Source organism: Ostrea edulis, chromosome 2, assembly GCF_947568905.1.
Source record: "Ostrea edulis chromosome 2, xbOstEdul1.1, whole genome shotgun sequence".
In the NCBI taxonomy this organism is placed as follows: domain Eukaryota; kingdom Metazoa; phylum Mollusca; class Bivalvia; order Ostreida; family Ostreidae; genus Ostrea; species Ostrea edulis.
The window spans coordinates 2,239,209-2,256,930 of NC_079165.1; the positions used below are offsets into that span (position 1 = coordinate 2,239,209).

Here is a 17,722-nt window from a genome sequence, read left to right on the forward strand (position 1 = left end):
CAGAAATAGAATACAAAAAGACATGTTGATACTGGCAGTATAAATTTGAATTTAACATCTGTTTGATATATCAATGGACGACACTAGACACCGTGCGGGTATGTACATATTGCCGCCGACGCACCTTATGCTCCATCACGAGGGATGAACCATTTATTTAATGTTCACAGAGCGTATTATCCCAATTCACCACTACTTATGAAAATCAAAACACATTTCGAAATTTTTCAACCCGTTTTATATCTTTCAAATGAATGTTTCGAAATGTTTAACCGTGTTTTGTGAATATACATTTTCTCACTAATGGTGCATGTCGGTTCTTTGTTGGACATACAGCCTTGACATTGATTTGTTCGTACTAGGGCACTCTGTATGGGATATCCCAGTGAGATGCTATCTCTCCGAGTTCTCCAGGAAGCAAATAAATACGACAGCCAATTAGTATCAGACCAGAAAAAAATTCTCCTAATTATGGTGATATTACGAGAAAATATCTCGAAAATACGATCTCGAAATTTCAAGATAATTATATCAAGATTACGAAAACAAAATCTCGAATTTCAAGATAATTACGATCAAAGATATTAAAATTTGGGAGAATTTTCTTGAAATTAGAAAGTATCTCGAAATTACGGGAAAAGATTTAAAAATTACAAGGAAATGTATCTCGTAATTACGAGATGATTATCGAGAACTATCGAGATCGTCACTTGTTGAAGGTGTGTCTGTGGTGACGGTCCTCGGCTTCCTGTAAATGAATTGTATCAACAAACCGTGCACTATCAGGCTTATACATGTATCATGTTATGTCATATATATATATATATATATATATATATATATATATATATATATATATATATATTTATTTTCTCTACAAAAACAAGTTTTAGTTTTTACGATTTGAAGAAGAACACACTTTTAAAACAATGTACATTTCATCAAATGTGTGGGAAGGGAGTTTCACAGCCAGACATACGAACTCAACCATAGGTCTACGCATGTACACTGCTTCATTCTAGACTATTTGAATTTTGAAATGCACAAATCAAATAGAACCGGTGTTGTATAGTAGCCTTTCCCCCATGGTAGATCCCCCCCCCCACGGAAAAACATTACTATGTAGTAGATCTTCCCCCATAGCAGCCCCCCCCCCCCCCTCACGTTTTTGGTTTTGATTTTTGAAAACAGAATATGGAAAGGCAGTCGGACTTTGTACAACAAATCAATCTTTTACACCTAACATGTTTTTTCTGTTATGATTTATATGGAAACAGAGCTGCAATGTTGCCTTGGAGTAGAGCAAATTTTAACATAAAACAAGGTTTATTTTTATAAAGCAATTTAGGTTAAAATTTGGTATTTTTAATTTTGTTGACGGCTGTAATAACTTGTATGCTATTGTGTAATTGTAATTTTCAATACGTGCCTATTAGATTGAAAAAAAATTGTATTTCTACCAAGATGCTTTGTATAACCCGGGGTAAACTAAATCCCCCCTTTCCTAATTTCATGAACCGTTTTATCCATTCGCCGTTTTTTTCGGTCTTTTGTTTTTAGTTAACGAAGTCTTTTCAGCCAATTAGATTGTCGCGCAAGGCGTCCTTTTCTTTGTTAGTTTGAGTGCTGCCAGGGAAAAATTTAGGAAGAAAAAGCAACCTCCACCTCCACTCCATCCACCACATGCCTTTTTATGCACCATTTTTGTTTCCAGTAAAGATTCATGATATTGTATTTTATCGCATATTTGTTTTTTGTAACAATATTGTGGCTGGGAGAACGCTGTTGTGTATTACTTTTATATGTTGCATTTCTAGTCAAGATGCGGGTATGTCTCCCACCCAATTTCGTTCTGTAGTTTTAGGACTCACAGTTTTCGTCATTTTAAATAAATGACAATCTTTTACACCTAACATGGTTTTTTTCTGTTATGATTTATATGGAAACAACAGAGCTGCAATGTTGCCTTGGAGTAGAGCAAATTTTAACATAAATATTGATATTGCATAGATTTGAGTATCGAAAAGTGTATGTGGCCGATAGTTTGAATGCAGATACATGTACATGTATTTTCATAGAGACAAATTTTAGAGATATGCTTTACGGTATTACTGAGAAAGTATAAACCATACGAAATTATATATATTAAAAAAACACACAACAATTAAATTCATCCCATAGTACACATGTATAAGCAACCATTAGGATAATAATACCTGAAGGATTCCCCAGTACTAAGGGCACGCCTAATACATTTTATGTGTCAATACATTATACATTTAGTATAAACATAAATAGTTTTAAAATCGTGAAAATTAGATTGGGTTTTCTCTCTCTTCTGAGTATCAGAAACAGTGTATGTATACGGTTATATGTTACGAGTGTATCAAATATTTAATATTATATATTACTACAGTCTCATGCTCTTTTACTAGTATGTATTATTTTCTACAACCAACAGTTAGCAACTGTTCATGACGCTGACCACAAACAAAATATGGGAAGTTTAATACGCATTAATACAATTCAAGAAAATTATATGTACATGCACCTGAAAACATTAATTCACCATAGCAATATGCTACTGGAATACATAACATCTTATCCACTCAAACTGTTTAACGGTGATTTACCTTGTTTGGCCTTAAAGTTCTTCTTTCAGGGCTTTACAAAGTTCACAACGGTTCTTCGTGAAAGACACCATATTATGCCTTTGTCAACACATTTCACTCAGAAAAACATACAAGTTCTCGTAGGCAACCTTGACTATTAAAACACAGGCGTGTATACAGCGAATCCTATTCATAAACTAAACAGTGTCCAGGTTGGAAGCTGATTTCAAACTCGGCACATTGTAATAACAGATATTTGACTTGAAACATTTATAAAAACTAGAAGTGTGTTTCAATTAAGAAACAAATCTAGATGGAAAACGTAATATGAAGAAAAACAAATTGTGTTCGTAAGGGATTCGAACCCGGTCGTTTAAAAAAAAAAAAGGACTCTTGTTTACCTATGGAATTCGATGACCTTACCCTCTGAACCACGCTGTAGCTCATACATTTCTAAGGAAAATTAATGTACAGGTGAAGATGAAAATAATAGCAGTGAAGTCGTTTCGACTTTTTTGAATTTTACTAAAAAATGCCCCGGTGAAACAAAATTTCAAAACGAGTTTTTTTTTAGCGGAAAACTCGAAGAACATATTCATACTAAATTTAATTTTGTTTCACGGAGGCAGTTTTTCTCAAATTCGGGGATATCCCTCCATTTTAACGCTAAAAATCATAAATCGCTTATTGCTTGATTTAAACTCGAATTATTTTGGCAAATTTTGTCTATACACGTCTTTTACACTTATTTTCAAAAATGTTTGAATCAAGACATCTTTCATGCAACACCTTTAGGGAAATTAACATGAGACGTGCAACACCTTATATGTATAAATCAAAGTATACTGACAGTACAGCTGGGAGTTGCACCGCCTGGAATAGTTACGATTATATATCGATAACATGTTCACATCTATTAATAATAAATGTTACATTTGGTTTACAGAGATATCTTGTAAAGCGATTATCACAAAAGGAAAAGTCATTACTATGCAAATATCGAATTTCTGCACATTCTTTGCATGTTGAAAATGGAAGGTGCAAAAATTTACTTAGAATCGAACGCAAATGCTCATTTTGTAATTTACATGAAATAGAAGACGAATTTTATTTCGTTTTGATATGCCCAGCATTTTTTTTTTTTTTTTTTTTTGGTTTACGTGAAAAATATATTAAACCTTATTACTATTAAAAAAAACCTTCCTTTTTCAAACTTGTAGAACTTTTTAGTATATTAATGTATATCTGATGTACCGGTATGTGCATAAAAATAATTTTAAAAAATTAGTTCGATAGACTTCATAAGTCTTTGAGCATTGTTTGGATAAAATTTGAATATATCATATATAACTTTATTACCTATGTTAACACAATGTTTGATTGGCAGGCAGCTTCCAATTTGGGGGTGTCGACTTAAAATTGGGTCTTTAATGATAGACATGCATGCAGTGTCTGCTTTCATATCCGCAGTCTCATCTTTTCCCCAACTGTATTCAGTTGCAGACCTGCTATTGATGCCTGATTCTAAATACAATGTTTTCACATTCTATCACAATGTGTGTGTTCCATTGACATTATTAATAATTATATGTGCACGGCAATGATTTTTTCTAACAAATCAATTAATATACACTGCCAGTCAAACTATATTCAGTTGCGTATGAGGGTGGTAGTGAAGAGGTAAATTTGAAGGACGTGCCCGATGCCAAGGAGTAGCTCGCTACGCGAGTCGACTCAAAAACTAAATGCATAATTAGGAAAAGCAGAAAACGGTATATCAATATTGGGAATTTCGCAATCCCAGGGTTTTGACTCTAGCACAGGTCCAAATCATTCATAGCGTATTAATGTTACACACATCATCTAAAGTATTTCATCAATGCAGGCACTCTCGATCGGGGACATTTCAGTTTTAAGAAAACATTGTTTTATACTGTTGCTGAACATTAGAATTTAGCTTAGATATGCAGTACAGGAATTTCTTTCTAGATTTCATAGCCTTTGGGACTAGTGATACTTTCCATTAATACTCAGGTGACCGATAAGGCATGTGAGGTTTTTCTTCATCTCGATTTGAGATGTTGAACATTATATCTGTACATATATACGGAACTGGCTAACGGTATAAAGCGTATTATTTAGACGTGATAATGAACTGGCTAACGGTATAAAGTGTATTATTTAGACGTGATAATGAACTGGCTAACGGTATAAAGTGTATTATTTAGACGTGATAATGAACTGGCTAACGGTATAAAGTGTATTATTTAGACGTGATAATGAACTGGCTAACGGTATAAAGTGTATTATTTAGACGTGATAATGAACTGGCTAACCGTAGCGATAAAGTGTATTATTTAGACGTGATAATGAACTGGCTAACGGTAGCGATAAAGTGTATTATTATTTAGACGTGATAATGAACTGGCTAACGGTAGCGATAAAGTATATTATTATTTAGACGTGATAATGAACTGGCTAACGGTAGCGATAAAGCATATTATTTAGACGTGATAATGAACTGGCTAACGGTAGCGATAAAGTGTATTATTTAGACGTGATAATGAACTGGCTAACGGTAGCGATAAAGTATATTATTTAGACGTGATAATGAACTGGCTAACGGTAGCGATAAAGCATATTATTTAGACGTGATAATGAACTGGCTAACGGTAGCGATAAAGTGTATTATTATTTAGACGTGATAATGAACTGGCTAACGGTAGCGATAAAGTGTATTATTATTTAGACGTGATAATGAACTGGCTAACGGTAGCGATAAAGTATATTATTTAGACGTGATAATGAACTGGCTAACGGTAGCGATAAAGTGCATTATTTAGGCGTGATAATGAACTGGCTAACGGTAGCGATAAAGTGTATTATTTAGACGTGATAATGAACTGGCTAACGGTAGCGATAAAGCATATTATTTAGACGTGATAATGAACTGGCTAACGGTAGCGATAAAGTATATTATTTAGACGTGATAATGAACTGGCTAACGGTAGCGATAAAGTATATTATTATTTAGACGTGATAATGAACTGGCTAACGGTAGCGATAAAGTATATTATTTAGACGTGATAATGAACATGTAACGGTAATTTTGAAAATATAGTCATTAATGCAACCTGGTATATTCAGGGGTCCGTGTTTGTCCAACTCTGGTATTCAGTACTCTGTATAGAAGGCTGATCGAGCAGTACAGAACCATTGTGTAGAATTCAGTTCTCTATTTAGAATGAGAAATGAACAGAATTATTGTGTAGAATTCACTTCTCTATTTAGAATGAGAAATGTACAGAATTATTGTGTAGAATTCACTTCTCTATTTAGAATGAGAAATGTACAGAATTATTGTGTAGAATTCACTTCTCTATTTAGAATGAGAGATGTACAGAATTATTGTGTAGAATTCACTTCTCTATTTAGAATGAGAAATGAACAGAATTATTGTGTAGAATTCACTTCTCTATTTAGAATGAGAAATGTACAGAATTATTGTGTAGAATTCACTTCTCTATTTAGAATGAGAGATGTACAGAATTATTGTGTAGAATTCACTTCTCTATTTAGAATGAGAGATGTACAGAATTATTGTGTAGAATTCACTTCTCTATTTAGAATGAGAGATGTACAGAATTATTGTGTAGAATTCACTTCTCTATTTAGAATGAGAAATGTACAGAATTATTGTGTAGAATTCGGTTCTCTATTTAGAATGAGAGATGTACAGGATTATTGTGCAGCATTCAGTACTCAATTTAGATTGGTAGATGTACAAAATTATTGTGTAGAATTCAGTTCTCTATTTAGAATGTTAGATGTACAGGATTATTGTGTAGAATTCACTTCTCTATTTAGAATGAGAAATGTACAGAATTATTGTGTAGAATTCAGTTCTCTATTTAGAATGAGAAATGTACAGAATTATTGTGTAGAATTCAGTTCTCTATTCATTATCGGGATTTTCACGTAGTTGTACTCTACTGAAGAATAAGCAATTGTATCATTACATTGAAAATACGGTCTGGTTATAGCTGATAATCTCATTTTGATAATCAATCACAGAAATATACGTCAATATGAAGAAAATGTGATGGGTTTTTTTTTCTTTCTGAAACGGCTATTGTTACATGTAGCACTATGTACAGATTTTATTATGAACACTACATACCGATATGGATATTTTAATCCCTATGGCGAATTGAGAATCTGCTGAGCACATCCGTCGCGGTAACTCGGTGGTAGTTACAGAGCATTCTAACCCAGCTCATGGCCCCTCGGTATTTAGAAGTGAGAATACGTGACGTATTTGACCTTGTAAACTCACTGCAGGCTTTGGCACATTAAAACCCCTATTAAAGCGATACATTTTCTACGGGACGTCAAAGAAAACCCCCAGCTGAGCATCTATCAGATCGTGCAAAAAAAAAAAAAAAAAGGTTAAATGCGCACTAGACATTCCGGCAAATCTAGAGTTCTGTTAAAGTTATTTAATCTGTGACTCATGTCGTCGATGTGGATTTCAGATTTTAAATGATGATTGAATACCATCAGATCAATTAATTCAAACCCTCATTTTTAGTTTAAATATACACGTTAGCTAAGCGTATTGGCGTACGTTAACAATTGAGCAATTTTAACTTCTATCATTCCAATTTTTTTGCCATATTTGGTATGAAGCAGCTTTGGGACAAGGGAGACATAAATTGTAAATTTCGGGACTCCTGCACTCCGGGACCTTGGGAGTAGGGCAAAAACTGCCAAAAATTGACCTATTTTCAAAAACATTCCCTATAACCGTACGTCTGTAAGAAGTACCAAATGCATAGCCGAGTAGAGCATGCAGACCTCTACCAAAATCATAATTTTAAGATCCCCTCGAATAGTGGGTTGAGCTTCTAAGTGCAGGGAGGGTCAAATTTGGCATACATAGTATTAATGTTAATGCATTTAGATAACAGATTCTAATTTAAAACTACCCTGGTAAATGTATATTTTAGAGGGAGCAGGTAGCCCTCTGCCAAAATTGTAAATTCTATGACCCCCAGGGGTAGGGTTTTGGTACCAGGTTGGGGCCTAAATGGTCTGTGATTAGATGTATTTATCATTAATTATATTTAACTTTGCTTATGCATATTAACTATAAACTCTCTCTCTCTCTCTCTTTCTCTCTCCAGATTTACAACATTTACATAGCCATATAAGGTTGATTTGCGATATTTTCTCGTGATTTAAATCAACAAAAGACAGGTTCAGAAAGTGAGAAGAAACAACCCATGTGACGTTTAATCACAACATATGGGTGTGACGTCAATCGGTGCTGGAGATTTAAACACACAATGCAGGAAGCATCGGGTATTCATCTGTAATGATATATTACCCGGCTAATTGTGTTAGGGGCCCACGCTAAGTAACCATAAATCCTATTGTGAACGTTTAATTACCAGCACGTGAACCCCGGGGAATCCCGATGAGTCCGCGCGGCAGTCACGAACACCCTTTAGCCATTTCATCTTCCGCGATATTTATATAGAGCTATATAGACATTTTTTCAAATCAAGCACCTTGAAATCAGCGCTATTGAAGAAAAAAATCCATCTATGAAAACATGCATTGTACTGTCGCTTTAATTTGCCTAAATTACATACACATGTAGAAACGAAGCGAAAATGGCATTTGTGCGAGCTGACTTAACGGTAAAGGTATACTGTTGGTAGTCAAGAGGGAACAAAACGTTTGTCTATAGAAAGTTGTAATATTTTATTTCAAAGCAGGAATTCTGTTATCAGTGTATTTGGACAACGTGACAGCGATGAATGATTTCTGATATATTTAAATTCTTTTTCTTTTACTTCCGGGTATCTTTAGCAGACAACAATGGTAACTAAGAAAACTTTTATCAAAATTGATCAGACATTCGACCTCTGGGTCACGGATTCTAATGTTAATGTATTCAGTGTATAACAAAAGGATATTGAACAATTTTTAATGATTTAAAGCAAAAGAAATGTTTGCTGTTAAATCATGAATGGTAAATTATTAGAAGCTGACCTTTTTGCACTTGAGACTTTTTTTTAAAGAGTTACATATGCATAATTATGTCCTTGTAAAATTAAGAAAAAGCTAATTTTCTAAAAATGTATGTGGTAAATGACCAATTTATTTCATAGTGAGAAAGTGTGTGTAATTTTTTCCAAGAGATATGTATGAAAATATAATTTCTTTTAAAAATATTTTGATAAAACATGCAGTTCCCATATACTTCAATGTAAAAGTATGTGTGATACAAATCAAGCAGTAATCAGAATTTTGAAAATTCCTATTGCGGATTATTTTTATTTAATGAACCCTTCCAGATGATACTTTACTAGATATAAAATTATGGTCGTTATACATGTACAATGTACATCAAATACCTTGAGGCGGTGTTCTATGGCTTATATATTGAAATGCATTCATGAAAGGTGAAGATAACGAACAGTGATCAATCTCATAACTCCTATAAGCAATACAAGATAGATAGTTGGGCAAACACGGACCCCTGGACACACCAGAGGTGGAATCAGACGCCTAGGAAGAATAAGCACCCCCTGTCGACCGGTCACACCCGCCGTGAGCCCTATATCTTGATCAGGTAAACGGAGTTATCAGTAGTCACAATCAGTGTGCCAAGAACGGCCTAACAATCGGTATGAAACACGTCAGACAGCATTTTACCCAATGATAGGTTGAATTAACGAACTAGATCGTTATAACGACCATAGAATTTGCGAAATGCTTACTTCAATCGAGACTGTTGAAACCCCTGTACCATCAACTTGTTTGTCAATAGCTTGCCACGATTTAAAAACTGACTATACGCAGAACAAGCTCTTGCGTATCGAATCAGTTGAGAGATATAAACACCATATGCAGGTGATAATGGAATAGTGCTACATAAATATGGGAAGTTGACGACGGAGAAGCTGAAAGCATCCCCTTTGTCATACAATTGAGTTGTCATTTTGCCGTTAATGTCTACTTTCAATTAAATATCTAAGTATGAAGCAGAATTGGGCGACTCTGTGGTGTCTTTATATATTTTGAAAATACCTTCTTGATTCATGGACAGCAAGCAACCAAACTCAGTGCATAGAAATAATAATTGATGAGTATGGAGGCCTCTACCAAAATTGTAAAATGCATGGTCCCAGGGTCAGGGGTTCTGGTGTTAGTCCATAGCCCATATGATGAAACTATACGAATAGTTTAAGAATCTTCTTTGCACTGGATCCCGTGGGAATCCGGGTTATAATAGGTCCTCTGTACCCCCTTGCTTGTCGTAAGAGGCGACTAAATGGGGCGGTCCTTCGGAGGAGACTGCAAAAACCGAGGTTCTGTGTCACAGCACGATAAAGCCCCCTTCCTGCCCAATGGCCATAAGCGCCGACCATAGGCCTACATTTTGCAGCCCTTCACCGGCAGTGGTGACGTCTCCATATGAGTGAAATATTCTTGAGAGGGGCGTTAAACAATATTCAATCAATCAATCTTTGCACTGGGGTCTAGTGGGGATCCGGTTTAGATTTTGTCCTCAGTACCTCACCCCCGGGGATCCAGGTTAGAATAGGTCCTCAGTACCCCTTGTCTGTCGTAAGAGGTAACTCAATGGGACGGTCCTTCGGATGAGACCGCAAAAACCGAGGTTCTGTATCACAGCAGGTGTGGCACGATAAAGATCCATTCCTGCCCAATGGCCATAAGCGCCGAGCATAGGCCTAAATTTTGCAGCCCTTCACCGGCAGTGGTGACGTCTCCATATGAGTGAAATATTCCCGAGAGTGGCGTTAAACAATATTCAATCAATCTTTGCACTGGGGCATCTATGTTATAATGGGCATTAGGCGCCTCTACCAAAAATTGAGAAATCCAATGCTCCTCCGATTGCCCCTCAATCTGGGGTTTGGACCGCAGGGTACGGTTACTTCTACCACAGGCACCTGAAGTATGGATTATTACTACACCCCCCCCCTTTACATATTTTTTTTTTGGTGGCAATAATTTCTCTGAAATGTGTGAATTCCCAGTCTATCTCATCCCTCTTTCGATTCATGTAATCGTTTCACGCTTTTTGTAAGTTTTATAGATTGGCCTTCTACCGGTATAATAAAATGAACAAGGTAAGAAACAAAAATTTGTAAACAAACAGGGGGTCCCCGTTTCGAGGCACATTTTCCAAGTAATTACAGCGTTATCTAAGGAATTTTGGCGAGCGGCAGGTCGGGGAGATGTCATATTACAAGTCTCTTCAACTCAAAACCCATCTCATCTCTTTTATTTGACACAATCTTGCGTGCATTGATCAGACAGGGCCTCATCTTTTCCACTGGCAGCCAAAAAGGAGGTCACAGAGTACGAATTCATAACGTGTCGTGTGATTGGTCCGCGAATAATCCCGAGACCCCAATCGGAACTCCTCAAATGTCTCGCGCACTCGGCATCTATGTCGAGTGCCTGAGACATTCGAGGAGTTCCGATTGCCCAAGACCCTTCGGATGATCCCGAGACTAGGCAATGTCTTTGCGAACCAATCACACGGCGCGTACAACAAATCCGTGCTATTATTTTGGCTCGCCACTTTGTCATGGAGATACGTTTAACTTAGACGATCATAGTTAGTACAAATGTTAGATTTGACCGCATAACGTGTCATTTTCTTAATCAATGTCAATGTGTCATGCTCCTTAACTGATATATTTTGGTCAAGGTCATCTGTTAGAAATTGGAATGAGAATGATTTCTAGCATAAGGGATTATAACAAATAGTGTGTATTAACGCCGACCTTAGGTCATTTGCCTAAGGTCAAGGTCACAGGTAAAACATTTATCTGGGTTATACTTTTGTAACGGAGAAAACAGTCTATACACGGCTCGAATGTTTCTGTTAAGGAAACAGTGTGCCATGACCTTGAATTATGACGTATTGGCCAAGGTCAAGGACACATTTCCTGAAATAGGAATGTTTGTGTGACTACTATCAATGCAATTTTAGTAGTTTAGATTCAGTTTTACATAAAACTGCATGGGATATAAAATCGTACAACTGAGTTTCGTTAAGCTGATCGTCCAATCGTGGCTTTGGTCGTGCCTCAGTATATAGGTTTGAGCTTCACCGGCGCTTAAGTCGACTCAGATGAGCGCTGCACAACATGACGCAAGGGCCTCTTGATTTGTAATGTTGATTCACCCCACCCCCCACCCCAGTAATTTAATACACGTCTTTGAATTTGAAAAAAAAAAAAACACAGTAAAAATGTCTCCTCTTGGGTTCCATAAGTCGCAGCGTAAACTTCAAATTCTTAACATTGCAGCTGATTTCGAAATAACGAATCAGGTTGTGTTGTACTCTATATAAATCCTGGAGTTGAGTTATCGATATACATTTAAATCCCCACCCAACACACATGGAGATCCTTGCGTTTTGTACTGCAGTGGCAGTGTTGCTTGCAATCTGTAAATTCATTGAAAATTATCTCCGGTCTATCTCAATACAAAACACACACAATAAATGTGTATTGGTGACTGGATGTGACACCGGCTTTGGGCACCGCCTGGCCCAAGAACTGGACAAGGGGGGCACGCGAGTTTTTGCAGGTTGTTTTACGGAGGAGGGCAAAAAGAGGCTGACGGAAAAATGCTCTGCGGATGCTGTTATTTTCCGTCTAGATGTAACCAAAGAAGACTCCATTCAGAATGCTGTTAATTTGGTCCAGTCAGAACTACGCCAAGACGAGGGTAAATGTTTTAGAATTTTGATAAATTAAATCTGATCAAAGTGAAATAAACTGCCTGCCCTAAACTAAAATGCTGTTTAATATAGTGTACTTACAAAACTTTTTTTAAAAATGTATTCAAAACTTTTATTCACGACTCAATAAAATTTTTGTCAATGCAAAATTTAATTTAGAATTTAATATCTCAAATCGAACTTATTCGGCAAAATTTCATCACAATCTCTATATTGTAAATTCTTACGATTTCTGTGACAATTTGCTTAATTTGTCAGCAAAAAATCGAATTTTAACAATTTGTCATTTTAATCAAATTATGATTTTTTTTCTAAAAAGGACATTCAATTGTATTTTTAAAAAAAATAATTTATATTAGTTCATATATGTGATATTTCATATCAGTTCGTATTCAACTGTGACATTTTATAGCAATTCATATAACTGATATTTCAAACCTAGTCATGAGTTTTACTCTTCAATAGCTTTTCAATTTTTACGATGTTGAAAAAAAAATCTAAATTAGTCTTAAATTTTAATCATGTATTTCTATGAATTTCATTCATACATGTATATGTATAGCCTTTTAAGCATTTTCCCCGAATTTTAATTCTATAATACTGTTTGATTTTTATATAGCTTTATATCAAGAGAACCGAAAAAAGATTATTAATTTTTTAATTGATAAATTAAAAGTTTTACATGTACCAGCGTATGAAAGACATTTTAGATAGAGGGAGGAAAATCGCTCATATATAGATACTATTAGATAATTTTCTCTTAATCTCTGCAAGGATTCTTAACAATCAAGAGAGGATGGTTGTGGTCATTGGATTTTGGACAATGACAGTAATTATGTTGTCCAGTGGGCGATAGGGTGTCTATGTATAAATATTTACACGTACCATGCAACGAACCCCGGATAAACTAATAATGTTATTAAAAGCATCCAATTATGAATAGGGGCGATCTATTCACGCGCCAATCTATTGTCTGCCATCGAAATCATTCATATTTATAGCTTTAAATTTGTTATTTTTAATCCTCCACGGACGTTAGTTGCGTTTTAAATAGCTCAATTGTGTCTTTGTGACTTTTGCAGACCTTTCCACTACAAGGGATACTAATTGTTTCTTAGCGACCAATCTAAACAGTAACTATATATATACACCGGAACCTGCCGAACACACAACACTTGTCAGTAATCAATTATATCATTATTCGACTCAGTCTCAAACGAACGTAAGATATTCCCCACTCTTATCAAAAAATCACAATTCAGACATATGGATCCGATAGGTTGTCCCAAGACCTGTGCATTTAAGCATATAAAGTACATATATCACGCAAATATTAACTGCTGTCTTGAAAAGAAATATATCTGCAATGGCCTTCATATCGCATCTTAATTGATAAACACTTTGATAATTAGGAAACGCGTGTACATTTACGTGTAATAAATCTCGAGCGGGGGTGGATGGGAGTAAAGCGGAAAGTCTGGAGCTCGAATGACTGACAAATTGTATATTTTACAACACCGTAAGCGCTTCATGAAAAGTTTGTCGGCGTGGAGCGTTGCAGTTCATACCCTCATGTTTGGTCTAAATGAAATTTACATTCTGCTTTCATTTCTGTCGGGATTCCCAGCCGTTAAAATAGACGTACATGTACTATATTTATCAAGATTCATCCACGCGTTGTTCATAGCTGCGGTGCATTCAGGAAGATATGGCTATCATTTTTGTAGACATGTCAAAGGCAAAAACATTTTAATTGCAAATATTGTTAAAAGTGTGTCTTTGTGATTCATATCCTTCATAATGTAAATAAGAAAATTTCTTCATTTTCCACCCTTGTCCAGTTTTACAAAATGATTATGTGTCGCATACTTTTAAATTAATGTGCACGTGTCTTCTTATTTCAGTTATGAAGGGATGTGCACTAATATGGACTTCGCAAATTGCAGTCCTATCATGAATACATTTCAAATTGTTAAATGTATGTGTGTGCCAACTCTCAATAATACTTGCTAGGTACTATATGTATAGTAAATGTATTAATGACGTGGTGAAACAGATATGTAAATCTTGGACACCGTCCTCACTCAGAGGAGTTTAAACTCTTTCTCTAATGTAATTCACATCAAAAATTAGAAGAAAAGAATTTTATATGATTTACGAAATTGTTTCGTAGGCGCTATTTTTTGTCTCCAGAAGACTATAATGGCGTTCTTTCTCTTGCAGTGTTGTGGGGTGTTGTAAACAATGCGGGTGTCCTACACCTTGCAGCCCCACTGGAATGGCAGACGAAGGAACACTATGAAAAAACTCTGAGCGTTAACTTCATCGGGACGGTAATGATCACAAAGGCCTTCCTTCCGCTTTTGCGCAAGTCTAGGGGTCGCCTCATCAATATGTCGTCTGTTGCAACAATGGTGGCATTTCCAGGAGTTGTAGCGTATAACGTGAGCAAGGCAGCTATAGAATCGTACACGGACACTTTCAGGTAAATGGTCTTATATCTACATTCCAACATCATTTATCCGTGAGGATTCGGGTTAGAATAAGTCCTCAGTACCCCTTGCTTGTCGTAAAAACTGAGGCCCCGTGTCACAGTAGGTGTGGCACGATAAAGACCCCTCCCCGCTCAAAGGCCGTAAACGCTGACCATAAGCCTAAATTTTGCAGCCCTTTATCGGCAATTGTAACGTCTCCATATGAGTGAAAAATTCTCGAGAGGGACGTTAAGCAATATACAATAATCAATCCAACACGATTTTACGTTGGAAAACTGAAAAATAAGGAATATGTTATAAGACTATGAGATGTGACATCGCAATGCCTTATCACGTTAACATGCTTACGCGCGCTATTCAAACCGACTCTAAATTAATTAAAAATCCATAGATCTTGGATAGTTTTGATATTACTGAGAAGTGAGATGAAAATTTAAAATCTGCGTGATCGGTTCTATTCATTTCTTTGACACTGGTGTTTTTGCAGGCGTGAAATGTACCATATAGGCGTCACGGCGCACCTGATACAGCCCAGCGGCTTCGCCACCAACATTTTCCCTCAGGAAGCCACAATGCGTCTTCGACAAGCCTTCAACGAACTCCCAGACAACGTTAAAGAATTCTACGGAGAGAAAACTGTACATTCAGGTAAATTTATTAACAAGCCTAAAGTAATCTTTCGAATTATTTCATTACAAAAACTGTAAAACTAGACATAGTTCGATATCACTCAAATATCAGAAATGATTCATGCTGCAGTAAAATCTAAACTGATATTTTTTCTCTTTCAGGCGGAGTTGGACAAGTGAAATCCGACGGATCTTTCGATCCCGATTTGTCAAAAGTAACTAGGGCGATCCAGCACGCGTTGTTTGCGCGGTACCCAAAGTACAGATATCTCGTGGGTCAGGGATCAGTTGCGATGTTCTGGACATTGTCCCACCTCCCAGAAATTGTCACAGACAAAATTTTTGCAGTTCCAGCGCCTTAGCATTGACTTGTATTTCGGAGTTGTGAATTTAATATTTTGTTTTTTGTTAACCATGAATACGTTTTTGTATTTGTTTTATAATGTTATTTGTTATTTTATATTGCCTTTATACGTATAATGAAACATGTAAAAATGAAGTACTAGAATATGAAACTATTTTTATCAATATTTTTAGTTCTTTCTGTTACATTCAGTGTGGCACTTCCAAGAGTCAAGTCTTGTATATAGAACCTCCTTTTGATTGAGATATGATATGATGGGCTTTGATGTACGTCACGCGTGCAATAATTTCATCTATAAATACCGTATGTTTACTTATTTTAGCAAATTTAAAATTTAGCGCCATCGGTGCAGGTGCACTGTTTGGCGCAATGATGACTTGGCGCTTTTTCTATCTACTTGCATGAATAAATAGAGATTGTTTATCAATAATTTAGTGCGACAAATAATTTGCGCTTTTGTTTTATCCCCAAAGCCACTGAAATTTGAATCCCGCTAAAATACGTCCACATACAGTATAAACATGACCTTCTACATCGTTTGTATAGATCCGCAGGACAGTCAAACTAGACTCAGATTTAGAATAGCTATCTAAATTTCTGGTATTCTGTTCATGTATCCGCACTGGCCTATGTAATATGTTTGTGGTACATTAGTTCATGTAATAGATTTGTGGTATATCGGCACTAGTTCATGTAAAAGGTTTGTGGTACACTAGTTCATGTAATGGGTTTGTGGTACACTAGTTCATGTAATGGGTTTGTGGTAGACTAGTTCATATAATATGTATGTGGTACACTAATTCATGTAATGGGTTTGTGGTACACTAGTTCATGTAATGGGTTTGTGGTACACTAGTTCATGTAAAGGTTTGTGGTTCGCTAGTTCATGTAATAGATTTGTGGTACACTAGTTCATGTAATATGTTTATGGTATATTTGCACTAGTTCATGTAATAGGTTTGTGGTATATTTGCACTAGTTCATGTAATAGGTTTATGGTATATTTGCACTAGTTCATGTAATAGAATAGATTGGTGTTACGTGTACATCCACACTAACCCTAGGATAGGTGAATGGTATATCCACATTAAATCCTCATCCACACAAGGCAATGTAATAGGTTCGTGTTATATCCACACAAGGCATTGTAATAGGTTCGTGTTATATCCACACAAGGCATTGTAATAGGTTCGTGTTATATCCACACAAGGCATTGTAATAGGTTCGTGTTATATCCACACAAGGCATTGTAATAGGTTCGTGTTATATCCACACAAGGCATTGTAATAGGTTCGTGTTATATCCACACAAGGCATTGTAATAGGTTCGTATTTTATCCACACAAGGTCCTGTCTTGGAATACCCGGTAGGGGTTTAGTTCATCCGCACTACAAGCCATATAAATCAATATGTGTGTACTACAACCACACTAGGCTCTGGAATAAGTTTGTGGTGTACTACAGCCACACTAGGCTCTGGAGTAAGTTTGTGGTGTATTACAGCCACACTAGGCTCTGGAATAAGTTTGTGGTGTACTACAACCACACTAGGCTCTGGAATAAGTTTGTGGTGTACTACAACCACACTAGGCTCTGGAATAAATTTGTGGTGTACTACAACCACACTAGGCTCTGGAATAAGTTTGTGGTGTACTACAACCACACTAGGCTCTGGAATAAGTTTGTGGTGTACTACAACCACACTAGGCTCTGGAGTAAGTTTGTGGTGTACTACAGCCACACTAGGCTCTGGAGTAAGTTTGTGGTGTACTACAGCCACACTAGGCTCTGGAGTAAGTTTGTGGTGTACTACAGCCACACTAGGCT

At 36.2% G+C, this 17,722-nt stretch overlaps 2 protein-coding genes across 2 annotated transcripts in view; one reads left to right on the forward strand and one right to left on the reverse strand.

The window, feature by feature from the left end:
- The window catches only part of LOC125681851 (N-alpha-acetyltransferase 50-like), a 205,487-nt gene that overhangs the window by 140,654 nt on the left and 47,111 nt on the right, over positions 1 to 17,722 (reverse strand). The gene's annotated exons all lie outside the window — the stretch shown is intronic.
- LOC125681847 (dehydrogenase/reductase SDR family member 9-like) lies at positions 12,033 to 16,060 on the forward strand. The gene is made up of 4 exons (XM_048922100.2): positions 12,033 to 12,395; positions 14,632 to 14,893; positions 15,391 to 15,551; positions 15,695 to 16,060. Exons 1-4 carry the CDS (start codon positions 12,065 to 12,067, stop codon positions 15,892 to 15,894), a joined length of 954 nt encoding a protein of 317 aa, XP_048778057.2. The 5' UTR covers positions 12,033 to 12,064; the 3' UTR covers positions 15,895 to 16,060.

Excerpts from the sequence above, each read along its gene's own strand:
- LOC125681847 (XM_048922100.2), top strand. The coding sequence starts at position 12,065 with ATGGAGATCCTTGCGTTTTGTACTGCAGTGGCAGTGTTGCTTGCAATC. Across the intron at positions 12,396-14,631 it reads AGAACTACGCCAAGACGAGG|TGTTGTGGGGTGTTGTAAAC; the intron begins GTAAATGTTTTA and ends TTTCTCTTGCAG. Across the intron at positions 15,552-15,694 it reads AGAGAAAACTGTACATTCAG|GCGGAGTTGGACAAGTGAAA; the intron begins GTAAATTTATTA and ends TTTCTCTTTCAG.